The sequence below is a fragment of the Lissotriton helveticus genome, chromosome 1_2, assembly GCF_964261635.1.
Source record: "Lissotriton helveticus chromosome 1_2, aLisHel1.1, whole genome shotgun sequence".
NCBI lineage: Eukaryota > Metazoa > Chordata > Amphibia > Caudata > Salamandridae > Lissotriton > Lissotriton helveticus.
The window spans coordinates 363,472,439-363,489,226 of record NC_136058.1 but is presented as its reverse complement, the minus strand read 5'-3'; the positions used below and the strand labels follow the sequence as shown (position 1 = coordinate 363,489,226).

Here is a 16,788-nt window from a genome sequence, read left to right as displayed (position 1 = left end):
CTAGGCTTCCCAATTCTGGGCACAGTTTCAACTCACTCACCAAATATGGAAATAAAGACGTGTGCACATCCCCTTCCCTTAATAGCTCCAATGGATTAACCCCTGAGGTGGAGTGTGGTGATGTATTATAATTCCACATCTTCTGTTCAATGAACTCCCTTACATCCAATCGAGAAGCAATGGCAGTCTGTATACCCTCATTCATTACGTTATTACCACGCCTCACTAGACCATTCAGAGTGGGTGAGTATAATGCAACTTTAAAGAGTTTTATATCCTGTGAGCTCATGAATTTACACATCTTTTCTAACATGAAATGTGTGTCATTGTCTGTGACTATGAGTTTGGGCGCTTCTTCAGTTAAAAATATCTTACTCAGGAATTCAATGTTTGCATCCCTATCTGGTGTTTCCACAGACTTATAATACATCCACTTCGAGAAATAACCAACATCCAGAGTTAAATATATCATATCTGACAGCAATACTGAGCAAGTCCAAATCAACCTTTTCCCATTTTGTGTTTGGAAACTGGGCTGGGTTCAATGGAGTCTGTAATGTTCTCCAATGTTAATCTGATAGTAAACATTCAGAACATTTATCAAACAGCATTTTAACCTGACTCTTCCTGAGTAAGGTACGTAATGGTTCCACCATTTGAGCATCATTAGGCACATACCTGGCATAGTACTCTTCCAACCCATGAAAAGAATGAAGGTATCCTTATCCATGGGGGCCTTAGCATTGCTAATTGCTTTAACAGAAAACTTGGGTTTTATGCCAGCATCCAACACTGTGTGTCCTAAGTATACCAACTCTTTCACTGCAAACTTGCATCTGTCTGCCCTGACGGTCATTTCCTGTGCCTTTAATATAGGTAGTACTTCTCTCAATATATATCACATTATGCTCCTTCAAGGTCTCTGCATATATCTGGATGTTATCCAAATATGCTTGTACCCCCTGGTGCCCTGAAACAATGTGTCCATAAGTTTAGGGAACACACTGGCTGCTGAGGCCAAACCAAATGGGAGCCTCAGAAAATTATAGGCACCAAAGGGGGTCGCAAACATCGTCAAACTCTGAGATTCAGCCGTCAATGACACTTCGTGATATGCTGACTTCAAATCGATCAGGAAAAAATACTTGCTTTCCCCTCCCCCAAGGTTTGCCAACAACTCATGAATTCTGGGCAGTGGGCGCCAGTCTATGATAATATTTTTGTTCAGAACGCATAAATCAGCACAAAGTCTGATATCTCCTGACTTTTTCCATGCAACGGCTATGGGTTCCACCCACTGCGACAAATCATTAGGTTGAATGATCACTTATAAGCCTACATTTTGTAAACTGACCTTCAATTCTTTCCTGACATTCATAGGCATGGGTTGTACCTTGTGTGCTACTGGCTATGCATGTGGCATCAACATAACATGGTGTCCCACACCCTTAGAAGTCCAACCTGGTCCTTAAACATTTAGCTAAAATATCCTTAATGGAACCATCCACACAATCCACCTGGCAAGCAGACACATCTTGCACCCTTAACTGGTTCTTGTGCCCAGGTACCAGATACAGATTTTTTACCTTCACAGCTACATATAGCCTAAACATTGTACATTGGTTAAAAATTACCCAATCATCTCAATGTCTTTTTCTGCAAATGCCTTGGGTTTTACATCCGACTAAGACAAAGGAATATCCCTCTCTTATTTTCTTAAAAGGTAGTGTCTCTTAGGATGGTTATAGGCAATCCCAAATCAGCTTTGACCTGCAAGGAAATGTTATCAATGATGGCCGAACATAATAAACCTTTGACCACCTTGGAACCATCATCACAGTCCAGTAATAGAACCACCATATTAAGAGAACCTGAACTTGTATCAGCCTCCACATCAACACTGCCAACCCTTACTGATTTCTTATTATTCCTGTGAAAAAATGAAGGCGTTCCTTGTTTTTTTTATATTATATGTTAGGACAGTCTACTCAATTGTGCAACTATCATCCAACTTCACCACTCACTTTTGTTAAAAAAAAACACATCTATTAAACTTCTTTCTACCCCCGTATGGAAGAGTAGACCTACAAAGGCATAAAGTCAAAATAAATCAATAATTCCAAGAGTACATACTATTTCATTTATTAAAAGGTTAAAAGTTTTTCTATAGAATTTGTTGCTTCAAGAGTGATCTTATACATTTCACCAACATCTCATCCTCTTGCAAATTCTTTGGCATTAACATTTCATTTTTAATACAGTGCCTAGTGCCAATGAACAAAATTAAAAACAATGATACTAGTAATTACAAAGAAATATTTGTAAAAAACCAAGGGGTGTTGTTGACGCATTTCGGTGGATTCAGCTATTGTTGGTGAAATTTATAAGATCACTCTTGAAGCAACAAATTCTATAGAAAAACTTTTAACCTTTTAATAAATTTAATAGTATGTACACTTGGAATTATTGATTTATTTTGACTTTGTGCCTTTGTAGTTCTACTCTTCTGTACGGGGGAAGAAAGAAGTTTAATAGATGTGTTTTTTTAACAAAAGTGAGTGGTGAAGTTGGATGAGAGTTGCACAATTGAGTAGATTGTCCTATTAGATAATATACAAAAAAAACAAGGAACGCCTTCATTTTTTCATTGTATTTTACGCAGTTCCTGTGGGTTCAAGGGTTAATCTCTTTCTCTTAAATTTCTTATTATTCCTGCAAGCATTTTGGAAATGACCTAATTGTTTACAAATTAAGCAAGTTTGTTATCAGCTGGACACCCTGCAAAGAACAAGTTACTTACCTTGGGTGACGATGTAACGGTAAGAGACATATATAGTTATAGATTCCTTACCTTTACCTTTCCTTATCTTTACATTTAGAAGTACCCCATGCATCAGACTGGATCCGTGGAATTTTTTTGTAGCAGTACCACTGTGTGTTGGTAGGAGGCCACTGCACCATCAGGATTCAAGCAAGCCGGGCCGAAGACGGCTGTAATGCCAGAAACCGGTCCCCGGAAGCTTGTTTCCTTTCCAGTAAAGAATTGGCTTGGTAGTTTGGTCTGCCCTGTTCCCATGATGCACTGGGCCAGGGACAGACTATTTTGCATGTAGCCAGGTTCTGAACTGGGATGGTGCAGTGAGCTAAAAAACGGTGATGGATCAAGCCCTGATCTTTTGACTGGGTAGGAGTGTTCTGCTTAATTCAGATGCTCTGTCCATCACCACCCCCTTTTATGAATCGTTTTGGCCACTATAGGAGTGGAAGGGTATGCTCAGACATGAGTCCCTTGCTCACTGCACCATCAGGATTCAAGCAAGCCGGGCTGAATTCGGCTGTAATGCCAGAAACCGGTCCCCGGAAGCTTGTTTCCTTTCCAGTAAAGAATTGGCTTGGTAGTTTGGTCTGCCCTGTTCCCATGATGCACTGGGCCAGGGACAGACTATTTTGCATGTAGCCAGGTTCTGAACTGGGATGGTGCAGTGAGCTAAAAAACGGTGATGGATCAAGCCCTGATCTTTTGACTGGGTAGGAGTGTTCTGCTTAATTCAGATGCTCTTTCCATCACCACCCCCTTTTATGAATCGTTTTGGCCACTATAGGAGTGGAAGGGTATGCTCAGACATGAGTCCCTTGCTCACTGCACCATCAGGATTCAAGCAAGCCGGGCCGAAGATGGCTGTAATGCCAGAAACCGGTCCCCGGAAGCTTGTTTCCTTTCCAGTAAAGAATTGGCTTGGTAGTTTGGTCTGCCCTGTTCCCATGATGCACCGGGCCAGGGACAGACTATTTTGCATGTAGCCAGGTTCTGAACTGGGATGGTGCAGTGAGCTAAAAAACGGTGATGGATCAAGCCCTGACCTTTTGACTGGGTAGGAGTGTTCTGCTTAATTCAGATGCTCTGTCCATCACCACCCCCTTTTATGAAACAGTGACTACCTGGACAGCCGCAGCATGCTGACGTGAGTTCTGACATGACTTTCCAAGCCAGAAGCTCAGAGCCATGCAAGACACTGACTACTGGTGCACATAACTAAGGCCCTAGAAGGGAGTCCCTATCCCTAGAAGTTATTTTGCAGGATGGATGGGGCGGAAAGGAATCTATACCTACATTTGTCTCTTACAGATACATCGTTACCGAAGGTAAGTAACTTGTTCATCTAAAAGAGATGGTAGTTATAGATTCCTTACATTTAGAATAGATACCCTAGCAATGCCAACCCCGGAGGTGGGTCTGCCACCAGGAAGTCCTGGAGAGCAGAACGGCCTTTCTCTCCGGACTTGGCTGTCCAGGCAGTAATGTTTTGTGAACGTGTGCAGAGATGCCCACGTGGCTGCCTGGCAGGTGTCAATCAGCAAACTCCACGTCCCAAAGCAGTAGTGGTGCCAGTTGCCCTGGTAGAGTGAGCACGCAGTCCTACTGGAGGTTCTTTTTTTGCCAAATAATAGCATATTTTGATGCATAGGACAACTCAATGAGAGATGGTACATTTGTGCACAGCCCGACTTTTCTTGGTGCCCGCATAACCCACGAAGAGTTGATTGTCCATCCAGAAATCTTTAGTGTGGTCAAGGTAGAAGGACACTGCATATTTGGGTCCAGATGGTGGAGTCTCTTCTCCTCTTTGGAAGGGTGTTGCAGCCCGAAGAAGGTGGGCAATGTGATGGTCTGACCTATATGGAAAGAGGTAACCACTTTGGACAGAAAAAAGGGCCTGGTGCGAAATAACACTTTGTCCGGATGAATAGCAAGAAAAGGAGGCTTGGAGGACAGAGCCTGAAACTCACTCACTCTGCTTCAGGCAGGAAAGCAGTCTTTAAAGCAAGAACACAAAGAGGACAATTATGTAATGGCTCAAAGGGAGCACACATAAGATAAGTAAGGACAATATTCAAGTCCCATTGGGAATTTCTGAAAGGAGAAGGAGGAAAGAGATGAGTATTGACCTTAAGAAATATATTTTCCCTATGGGACTGGAAAAGAAAAGGCTGATCAGGAAGGCGAAGAAAGGCCAAATTGGCCGAAAGAAAGCCTTTAAGGGTGCCCAGAGCAGAACCCTGCTGGACCAAAGATAGAATGAAGAGGATAATCTCTGAAAAAGGGGCAGAAAGGGGATCCTCAGCCTCAGCTGTGCACTATGCCACAAATGTGTTCCATCAACAGGCATATACCATTTTAGGGTTGGGATGCCTGGCTGCCCATATACCATTACAGACTTCGGGAGGAAGGTCGAAAGCTGTCAACTGCCAGAAGGTTGATGTGGAGCCTGGACTCCACCAGAGACCAGAGACCAGAGACCCCTGATCTCTGCCTCTCCCATGTGGCCACCCCATCCCAGGAGTGACACATCTGTCACCACTGCGAACTCTGGTTGGGGACGAGAGAGGGATCTGCTGTTGACCCAATCCTGGTTCGTGAGCCACCACTGCAACTGACATGCAGTTCTCTCTGAGATACGGATGCCATCGCAAATATTCCCCTGATGCTGCACCAATTGGAAGTTCAGGTCCCACTGCAGAGCCTGCATGTGTCAACTGACATGATCCACCAGCAGGATGCAGGAGGCCATGAGGCCCTACAGCCACAGGGTCATTCTCACCAAAATCTGGGATAGAGGCTGAAATACCGGTATCATAGCCCGAATATCCGGGACTTGCTGCCTGGAAGGATAAGCCTGAAACTGCGCTGTATCCAGAACTGCTCTGATGATAAGGGGCTTCTGAGAGGGAATCAGGCACGTTGATAGTAAACCCCAGTGAAGGCCTACAACCGCCGGTCATCGAGATAGGGGAACACTGGATCTCATGATCTGTACAGATGAGCTGCAGCCACAGCCACCTCTTTTGTAAACACCTGAGGGGCACTGGTAAGGCCAAAGGGGAACATGGTAAATTGAAAATGCTTGTGGCCCACTGTGAAACGTAGGTAACACCTGTGGCCCAGTGCTACCATCCAGTGTCCAGGACGAGGGCAGAGACGAAATGAGCCAATGTGAGCACTTGAACTTCTCCTTGCAGAGGAAGCGGTTGAGGGCCCTGACGTCTAAGATAGGACGCAGGCTTTTGTCCTTCTTGGGTACCAGAAAGTAGTGGGAATAGCAACTACGACTTACTTCTAGCACGTGAACCTGTTTGCTAGCTCCCTTGTCCAAGAGAGCCAATACTTCCAGGCGGAGAAGAGCCAAGTGATCTGCTGACTTTCGATGGAGTGCTGGTGACATAGAGGGTTAGTCTCGAAGGGGATCGAGCAGAGCCTCCAGACTATCTGCAAATCCCACCTGTGCGACATAATGTTTTTCCATGGTGAATCCTGCCCCCCACTGCCATCTGGTGTCCCTGAAATGTTGTACTAGAAAGGTTTGGAGGGGCTGCAGGGGGGGGTATGGGTGTACTGGCCTGCTTCCTAGCCCCCAGACCCGCGTCTTTGGGTCACATGTCCTCGGCCACGCATAGACTGGGTAGCTTGTGTGGCCCTGTGGCTCGATTGGGTGGAATGTGTTTGGGTACCCCTTCCATAGCCACAAAAGGGGCAAAAGGCAGACTGCATGGGGTGAGAGGTTGCTCTGAGGCCGTAGCTCTAGAATCCTTGAAGCGCTTGAGCACTGAGTCTGCCTTGTCAACAAATAGGCAAAGGCCATCAAAGGGCGTCTTCAAAAGGGTGGATTGGACATCCCCGGAAAACCAAACATCCTCAACCAGGTGTAGTGCCTCAGGGCTACCCATGTGGAAATCGTTCTGCCCACACTTGTTGGTGATCTGCTGCGTCTTGACCCACATCAACTGCGCGGGTGAGCACAGCCCAGGCCTCCTCTGGGCACTGTGGCAGCACTTGCGCAACAGCATTCCACACCGTATAGGTAGAACAGCCTATGAGGCATGCTGTGTTCACTGACCACAATCCTAAGCAGGTAGGAGAATACAACTTCTTCCCAAAGTGGTCCAGCTGCTTGGATTCCATATCTGGGGGAGCAGTAGGGAATGCACCCTTGAGGACGAGGATTGGACCACAAAGCTCTCGGGGTTAGGTTTTGGTAGAGGAAAAGTAGGTCGCCCATGGCCGGTTGGTGGCATCGGGCAATCATCCTGTCCACAGGAGCCCCTGTGCTGGGCTTGGATAAAATGCCCAGAAGGATGTCTGTGAGGGCTTCATTGAAAGGCAACAGGGGTTCTGAAGAGGCCGCTGCCGGCTGAAGCACCTCTGTCAGGAGGTTAGTCCTCACTGCCACCAAAGGAAGCTCGAGGCCCAAGGACTCAGCCGCCCCATGCAACACCACTGAGTAAGAAGCTCCCTACTGCTTAGCCTCGGTGGGGGGGAGAGCGTGCCATGGTCTGGGGAGGTATCCAAACCACTGGCATCACCCAGTTCCTCTTGCCAGTCCTACTCCTCAAGCTGGTCAGCTAAAGAGGGAACGCCAGGGATGAACAGGGGTACAAAAGTACCCTCCAGTACCATGTCCAAGTTGGGGATGAGGCTGGGTTTGACGCCGGTTGGGGACGCAACCAGCATTGGGGGCGTCATCACTGGGATTGGCGCCGGGGAAGGTACTGTCAGGTTGAGCGGTGCCAATCTGGATCCAGGCCTGGATCCCCGGGGACCCTCTGGTGCTGGAGCCAAAGCTACTGCCATCGAAGTCCCAGGGCCCCAAGCAAAGTTTGTGGGGCCCATAGGCACACCTGCAGAGTTTGGATACCCCAAAAATGCTATGTAGGGCTTCGTAAAAGGCTCAAAGCTGGGTAGGGGACGCTGCAGCTCCAGGAAAGCAAGGGAAGCGCGGAGCCGTCCCAGAAGCAGGCTCCGAAGACGGAGCTAGAGAGTGATGATACTCCGGGTCCCGCATCGCGTCAGCCGATGAACAGGAAGAAGGCGATGAGCGACGATGCTTCTTCGCCTTCTTCTTGTGCTTCAACTTACCCGATGAGTACAAAGAGTTCGATGACGAATGATGGTGGCTCCGCTAACTGTCGTGCAACCTTCCGCTCGACCGGGACCTCAACTGGCATGTAGCGGACTGCTGGTCCTCCAAGAGCTTTCAGGACCGCTCCCACCAAGACTTTGGATTCATGTCCCGGCAGTCAGAGCACAACTTTAGGTAGTGGTTGCGCTCCAGGCACCACAGGCACACAAGGTGAGGATCCTTGATGTACATAAATTTGGGACAGGAGTCACAAGGCTTGAAGCCAGTCCAACGATGGGACACCCTTCGTGCAACCAGGAGTCAAAGACTCAAAAATTATGTCGACAAAAGTCAAAAAGTGACTAAGGGGCACGCTCTCTCCAGATCTGAGCTACCTGGCGTTGCAAAGAAAGAACTGACGTCAGCGTGCAGGGGCGGCATCTAAGTAGACACTGCTATGTCATCCCGGTGACCCAATGACGGACGCAGAGTTGACTGACACCACCTACCGACATGCAGGGGTACTGCTACGAAAAAATTCTCCGGATTCAGCCTGAGGCCTGGGGGTAATTCTAATGGTAGGGAATGTATAACTACAGTCTCTTTCAGATATTGCTTATATGTAGGCTTTCCTGTTTTCAGTTTCTATTTTTGGTAAATTCTGGTAGGGTTTTCTCAGTGCTTTCAATACGTTTACAAAACAGTGGTTATCAGTGGTTACGCATTTTCGCACCATTAAAACAAACAGACACAGTGTTTTCCGGGTGTTTATGAAATGTTTTGCTTTCATTTTTGTATGCTTTCTGCACTGATAGTGCATGTGTTTAGACAGTGTGCGTACAGGGTATATAAGGTCCAAATACATTTTATACTAATCAAACTTATTGTAGAACAACATACAATACTTCTTTAGTGAGTCTTTGGTCACGTGCTCTCGCTCTTTCTTTCCCATGTAATACCATGAAACAGAGTTAAAACAGAGTTAAAAAAAATCTACACAGGTCTACCGAGGCTTTAACATTACATGTTAATCAGAAATGGTCTCAAGGATATGGGCCAGAAAAGGTAATTAAACAATGTATTTTACTGGCAGTCATTTTGGCAACTATCAGACTATCAGATCAATGTGAAATGCAAAATCATAGGTAGCTTGGGTCATTTTGGGGATAAAAAAATTCTTTTTTGCTCAATATCCTGTGTATCTTTTGGATTACTTTTTTTTGCAAATGTGTTTATTGGCTGTTTTTTTAATTTCTTTTATCGCAGCAGATGATTTCATATTCTGTTTATGGGGTTTTCAATGGACTCTGAAGGGGAAATATTGAGCAGAAATCTTCCAATAAAATCTACAAATGAATACATTTAAGGGAAAGAACAGCATTAGAAGCAACATAAAAACACCAAGGGTATTCTTGTCACAAAAGGAGACATCTTTTCTAACTTCATCAAGTGACAGAGTGAATACAATGCACAAATCATTTTACAGATGTGAACTTTGATGACAGATGATTTTAATGCAATTATATGGTCGAATTGATATAAACCACAAAGTACTTACATGTCCTTTGTATTTGTATTTATTTGAGGGCATTATGCCATGCTGGGAAATGTACATAAAGGCGGAGTATGGAAACCCGCCGCAGCAGCCGCCATCGGAGTCATCGCAGTCGACAAGCTCTTGTTCGCTCATCTCGAACAGTTCCCCGGTCTTTATGCAATGGCGAGATTCAAGGGCTCCAACCTATGGGTGCAGAAAACACACAATTAGGACCCGGAGGGTCAAAGAAACACATTTTGTGCTTCCTCCACCAAAAGTTGCATGTGCCAGTAATTACCAGACTTTTTAATGCCTTTAAGTTTCAATAGGTTTGTCCTGCCAACATTTAATGGGGAATTTCTTGAGTGCAGAAGTTATTGCTCACGGCAACTGCCCTAGAGCAGTAATCTCCATGCCTTTTGCTTTTGCAACACCAGGCGAGCAGATGTTTGCCCATTAGTTGTAAGACAATAGGGTACTTGTAAAGAAAGCCTTAGCATTATATCTTCTGTAGAATTTTCAGGATCTGCTGCAGCACATTTCACTCTTCAACCTCTGCACTTGCTTCATCAATCCCTTGATGCACAGGTGACTTCTTCAGTAGAGCAGTCTGGGATGGCTCTGTACATTAGTTCAACAGTAGAACCTCCCAAGCTTAGTGGAGGGAGGGACCTCATCTATCTCCTGGAAACACAGTGGTTGGTACTCTAATGATTGATTCTGGCCGCTGTCACTTCGCTATTTTCTAGCCTTCACAAGTTGCAGGCCCGGCATGTGGACCTCCAGTGTGAAACTTCACAGGTTTCCACTGATTTTGAGCCAATCCCTGCATTACTGATCCTCCACCTGACTACTGTTCATATAAATCCCACCACTGGCCCAACACTATTGATGAGATGGAGCATCATTTTAATAACAGGTTTATCGATGCCTTTGATCACATTCCTCTCTGTAAACAAACATTTTCTTTGTACTGGAGGATGGCTGTAGACCCCATCAAGAAACCTGCTTAAATGAAAAGCTGGAGTCTACCATCAGCCTTTGTCAATTCAATGACCTCTATCCTTTCCAGGGCCTCCTCTGTTCTCAGTTATGCTGGATGAGTTTGTATTCTTTACAAACTCCCATTCCCACTACAAGATTTCGTTCTCCAGATGACCTCTGTCCTCCTTGGTCTGCATGGGTATCCAAAGAGGGGGAAATGGGGCCCCCTCCCCCTGGATTTTTCACTTGCCCTTTAAAACAAAAATTAAAGATCGTGCTGTCAGTATTGAGATGACCTCACTGCATGCCGAAACGTCAGTGCCGCTATTGAAGTTAAAATTATGGGCCCCCTGAAAAAAATCCAGTGGCCACCCATGTTTGGCCTTCAGTCTGGCTCTTAACTCCACAACATTTTTCCTTGTGTTATAATTCTCTGTCTCCTGCTACTTCTCCTTGAGCCTGGAAAGAGGCATTAATCATTCCACCCCTGAAGAAGCCTATTGATAACCTGCAGTGTGGGCTAATCCTCACCCTGGTTTGGTCCTCTTCCACCAAAGTTTCTGGAAGAAGAGGTAAATGCTCAGCTTTCAGGTTTTACTGAATCCAGTCACCTTCTGGCCAACCACCAGGCTGGCTTCAGCTTGCTCTACAGCACTGACGTTGCCTCACTTTCATTGACAACATCATCTGGAAGCTTCTGGAGAAAGGCGCCAGTGCAACGTTGGTTCTTCTTGACCTGCATGCTGCCTATGACACTGTCTCTTAAAACATCCTCCGTCAGAGGCTTCTCGATTGAGGCATGGAGGATAAAGCTCTGGACTGACTATATTCTTAGCTGAAAGATCGCACCCGAAGAGCCACCGCCGGAGGAAGATCCTTCTCTTACCTGGCTGCCAAGACTTGGAACTCTCTCCCCATCCACCTTCGGCTGACCCAGGACCATCTTGCCTTCAGGAAACAACTCAAGACCTGGCTGTTCGAGCAGTAGCATACCCCTCCCCCCAAGTGCCTTGAAACCCTCCCGGGTGAGTAGTGCGCTATACAAATGGCATGATTGATTGATTGATTGACCCAATCCATAGTCTTGTCATCTATCTGTTAACAATCCAGATCTTTGCTCTGTGGGTACCACAGGGATCTTCACTCAGCCCCACTCTCTTCAGTATCTATGTTATAACTGTGGCAGAGTTTATTTGTAGTTTCGGCTTCACCCTGTTGTCCATTGCCAACGATAAACAAATTGCAGTCTCTTTATCGAATATTGTTTCTGCCAACTAAGCGGAAAAAAATTCAATTTGCATTGAAATTCACAAAATTTCCAGCATTTTTCATTACGCTTTTCAAATGAAATACTTCGAGATTATGCAATTATGCAACTTGCCGTAATTGCAGTTAAAATTCCTATTGAAGGAGCACCAGATCAATGTGATTAGGCAGAACGTTTTATCCAGATGTGTTTTTTGTGCTATGCTTTTAACGCAAAGTGCAGAATCGAGTTCAACTTAGACACAAGGATACATACAGTGCCAAAATATAGCACAAAATGGCAAATTTGTGTTTCACTTAATTTCGCTTAATTTTTCTTGAAATTTCATATGAATTTTGCACATTCCTACTTCCAGAACTGCACATTTTTATGCATATCTGACTGCTGTTGCCTGATGGATGAACTTAAATTCTTTTTCTAGACCGTAGCCCATCATCACTGCTGGGATGGCCCAATTTAAATTGATGAAAGCAACCAAAGACTCCAGCTCTCAAAACACACTGTTCGGTCACACTCATATTCATTACAATGGGAGCATCCATCTTGACCGGAATACATGCTCTCATTGTAAAGAGAAGAGGTGCAGTTCATCCCTGCACATCGTGGCTGGCACCTGAAGGTGCCTGCCATGGGGTGCAGTGATCAACAGGGGGGCACTGTAGGTGCCTCCTTGGCCTTCGACTGGAGGCCTTACACCCATGGGGGCCCAAAGGGTCCCCCAAAGTTGACTTCTGACAGACTTCCTGTGTCGGAAAGGGCGGCACAGAAAGGCTGTCGGAATCTGACATTGTAATCTCACTGGAACCCTTGGGTTTCTCCTAGCCTGTCGGAAGCCAGTCAAAATGACCGGTTGGATTCCTTACCAACCGACTCCATCCTAATGGGTTGGTTCGAAAGGAATCCGACGGGTTGATTATGATGCGGTAGGAATGGCTCCAACTGATGCTCGCAGTGGTCTCCTAACACATCGTAATCAGCCCCTAAATTATTAAATGATCTGCAGGAGGTGGGAGGCCAACACTAGGTAACTAGGATTTGTATTCTGAATTGGACAATGCACCCTCTCTCCTAGTGCTTTTTTATTGCTCTCTTATTCTCTTTGCCTCTGTGTATTATTGATAGTATTTTGTATCTTACCAAAAGATGTATTCTGCAACTTGTTATAGATCTCAAAAAACAAAACTGTGCAGTCAACATTGCACCACAAGTTATGTGTTGAATTTGAGTCTGTTCGTGTGTGTTTTCAGCTAAGTGTTCTTCAGTTGGGTAATGGTACTTCCTGAAGAAAACAGAGTAACAGCAGGAAGCATTGTTCTAATCCAGTCACAGTCTGTGGGAGTGGCCTTCACCAGACAAAAAACCTGTCTCGTGGTGGTGGGGTCTGTCAAAAATGACACCCCACACTAGAAACCCACAAGAGCTGTGGAGTGGTGTAACCCTGTTACCTAAGTGCACCTGCACAGGCTCCAAGCTATAAAGACCTATCAAAAGGTTTTACTGGGCCGAGGTCAGAAATCTATACTGGGGCACTACATAGGATGGGTTCTCGTAGTATCTAGTGGTATTAGCCATGTTAGCTGAATTTGTCATTAATAAGGCAGCCTTGCTTTAGAACTATTAATAAATGTTGGAGTAGAGGTGTGGGGCCCTCCAAAAGCTTAGGCCTGGTCAATAATGACCCCTAGGTACCTTCTGGGGACAGGCAAGGAGCCGCGCGTCTGATTTGGGAAAGCCTCTGGATTGTGGCATTTAAGGTTTTAGCCCCAGTGTGATGCCCACCGTCACACGGTGGTCATGATAAAGTCAATTCCTGCCTCACAACCTCCCATCCACCAGAATGACTTCAGGTGTTTGGAGAGGGTAATCCCATTGAGGTGAATGGTTAGGAACATTTTTCTAAGGAATAAGGAATAATTGAAGGCAGGTCTGTGGAATTAATTGGGAATGCTGGGATTTTACAAACAATCTGAAGGTGGGAGCAGACACCACAGAAATGAAGGCTCGGTGAGAAGGATGTCAACCCTCCTTTGCCCTCAAGCACGCCAGGTGCCAATAGAAAGACCAACCGGCAAGAAAGCAGCTGGACACTTGTTACTCAGTTGCATTTCCAAAACAAAGGATTTCGGATATGCCACAAACAGGGCCGGCTTTAGTGCTGGTGGCACCTGGTGTGACAAACATATTGGTGACTCCCCATGACCTCCTCCTCAGATTTCCTCACTGTCACCCAGCAGAAGTGCCCCTCATCCCTCCATTACCCCTGTCGCACACACATTTCATTTGTTTTAAAGCGGCCTCCCCTGTCACACAGACGTAAAGCAGGCCCCGGCCAGAAACGTGCCGGTCATTTGTTCGCGCTATATAAATTATTCATTCATTCATTCATTAATTCATTCATACCGCTGCAAACGCCCAGCAGGAGCCGCAGCGTCCTTGGTCCTTGACGGCGGTGACGCATTTCTGGTCCCGCCAGTCCACGTTCGGCGGCAGTGACGACAGGCTCACGCCGCTGTACTTCGATGTACCGCCCTGCATCACTGCTGGAATTCTCAGGCAAGACATGGATTTCAGCTCGTTTGAAGTCTGCAAGGATCAAAAACAAATATAAGAGAGAGTAAGTGAGAGAGGGAGAAAGGGAAAGAAGCGAAGGAGGCAGAGTGTAGGGGATAAAAGAGACAATGACAGAAAGAAATGAAATGAGAAATGAACCGAATAGAAGGGAAGGAATTAGTGAGAGAAAATGTGAAAGAAAGGACATGATGATCTACAGAAAAGGAGAGAAGCGGAAGGGTGGATGGATAGATGAACAGACAGAAACAGATAAATGTGTGAATGGTGTATTGGTGGACGGATGGGTGGTTGGGTGAATGGATAGTAGGACTAAAGGATGGATGGATGGAATACACAGATGGATGAATGGTTCGATGGATGGACTGAAGGATGGACAGACAGTTGACTAGACGGAAATGCAGATAGGAAGGCAGATGACTGGGCCATGCCTTTTTTTCCTAGCTCAGGATGTACTAAACCAGTGCAGAGCATCTGGTACATTCTTAAAACAATCAGAAAACTCTTACCATTCATTCCCCAAGATTCGCACAAGACAGTGGTTACAGCACTGGCGCTGTCTAGGTTGGACTTTGGAAACGCGCTTTATGCGGGGATTCAGGCCAAGCAGCTAGCAACATGACAACGTCTACAAAATGCAGCAGCAAGGCTGGTGCTAGAGATTCCAAAGTTTGAACCAGTAGCGCACAGATTGAGAGGTCTTCACTGGCTGCCAATTGGTAAAAGAGTTCAATTCAAATCCCTGTGTCTGACATATAAAGTCCTTCATGGAACTAGTTGTCAGTTCCTGAAAAGTCATTTGAAATGGTACTAGCCCTCAGATCCTTCAGATCCAGACATCAAAAAATGATTCAGGTGCCTAGATTTAATCAGGTTCGGTGGGGTGGGAGAGGTTTCAGACTGCATGCAGCTAGGATTTGGAACTTGCTCCCAATGTCAATTAAAAACAACCCCTCCTTGCTCTCTTTTAGAAAAGAGATAAACACTTGGTTGTTCTCTGTCTGCAAGTTTTTAACCCCAAATAGAAGCTAACTGGTTTACTATGGCACATAGCGCCAAGACGCCCATGGGCAATCGCGCGCTTTATAAATCTTAAAATCAAATCAAATCAAATTAGTGTACAGGGACATGTTCATTTTCATAAGCTGGGTTTCACACATGGGCATTGATGGGCAATGTGGTGTAGGCAGGGACAAAGGGAAGCTTTTCAAAATGGACTGTTATGCTTTTGAGATGGTTAGTGCCTGCTCAGGGCAGGCACAGACCATTCGATTGTCTACAGTCACATGAGGAGTCGTCACACCCTTTCCTTCGGACTGCAAAATGTTTACAACGCACGCATTGCAGTTACTGTGCATATCTGTATTTCTTGGCCAACTCATACTGAGTGCCTTAGAATGGGCTTTGGGTCACCCATTGCTCATGATTGGATGGCTTTACTGTCCATCCCACCACCCTGCTCCTGATTCAGTGGCCATTAGCCCACCCAGGAGCATTTCTGTCTTCTAGGGCTTCAATAGAAATAGATTCTTATTTTTCCCTGGTCAGACTTTGCATTGAAGGTAGACATTTCAGTGGTACAAGTTCAAAAAAATGACTAGATCATTCTAGACGGATCTTCCCTTTTCAAATCCTCACTCTTAAATATCAGATGTGTTCATGAGCTGGCCACATGAACAAGGCATGTAGACAGTTAAAGTCAAATGTGATGGGTTTCAGGAAGACCATCCAGTACTAAGCACATGAATGAAATGAAATGCCTCTCCATCACCATAAGCACCTTATTCAGCTTTGCACCAGGCATTTTGTTCTGCACTAGTCCCCCAAGAGACACTTCACTCTGTAGGACTTTTTATATCAAGGGTCAGTATTGCCACTTTATCTTTCCCGATGTTTGTTTACACTCCTTTGAAGGCTCTACATTTTGTAGTGAATACTTCAAGCAAGCTGATCTCACCCGGTCCGCAAAGTGGTTCAAGGCCATCCGGTAGCTCTTCTTGCCTTTGTTCGCCAGCTTGTTGTGCTCCTTGACCTTCTTCCAGGTCTCCTCCCACCTTTCTCGGCGAATTACCTCTTCTTCTTTGCTCTCATACTTCCTCTCTGTAAAATGTAATCAATGTGCAATCAATTTAGCAGTGAAAGCCTCAGTAGTGAAGTCTATGTACATTTATGTGGTGAACCAGCCTCCAGTGGCGTCACTAGGGTTGGTGTCACCCGTTGCGGGTAACTCATGGTGTCACCCCTTCACAACTTACCGGACGGACCAACTCACCCTCTGCCTGCACCATGCCCCCTCTGCCTGCATCATCTCTCCCTCTGTCCGCACCATCTCCCCTCTGCCTGCACCATCTCACCCCCTGCCCGCACCATCTCTCCCTCAGCCAGCACCATCTCTCCCTCAGCCTGCACCATCTCCCCTCTGCCTGCACCATCTCCCCTCTGCCTGCACATCTCTCCCTTTGTCCACACCATCACCCCTCCCCTCCGCCTGCACCATCTCTCCCTCTGCCTGCTGCACCATCTCTCCCTCTGCCTGC

The 16,788-nt window shown here is 45.9% G+C and overlaps 1 protein-coding gene across 1 annotated transcript in view; it reads right to left on the bottom strand.

The window, feature by feature from the left end:
- Window positions 1-16,788, bottom strand: part of LOC144805681 (cathepsin K-like) — a 46,686-nt gene that overhangs the window by 13,312 nt on the left and 16,586 nt on the right. The window contains exons 3-5 of the mRNA XM_078672193.1: window positions 16,209-16,351; window positions 14,084-14,266; window positions 9,454-9,636 (exon numbers count right to left, since the gene is read on the bottom strand). Of these exons, the coding sequence (XP_078528319.1) occupies window positions 9,454-9,636; window positions 14,084-14,266; window positions 16,209-16,351 (509 nt within the window). The remainder of the gene's footprint in view (window positions 1-9,453; window positions 9,637-14,083; window positions 14,267-16,208; window positions 16,352-16,788) is intronic.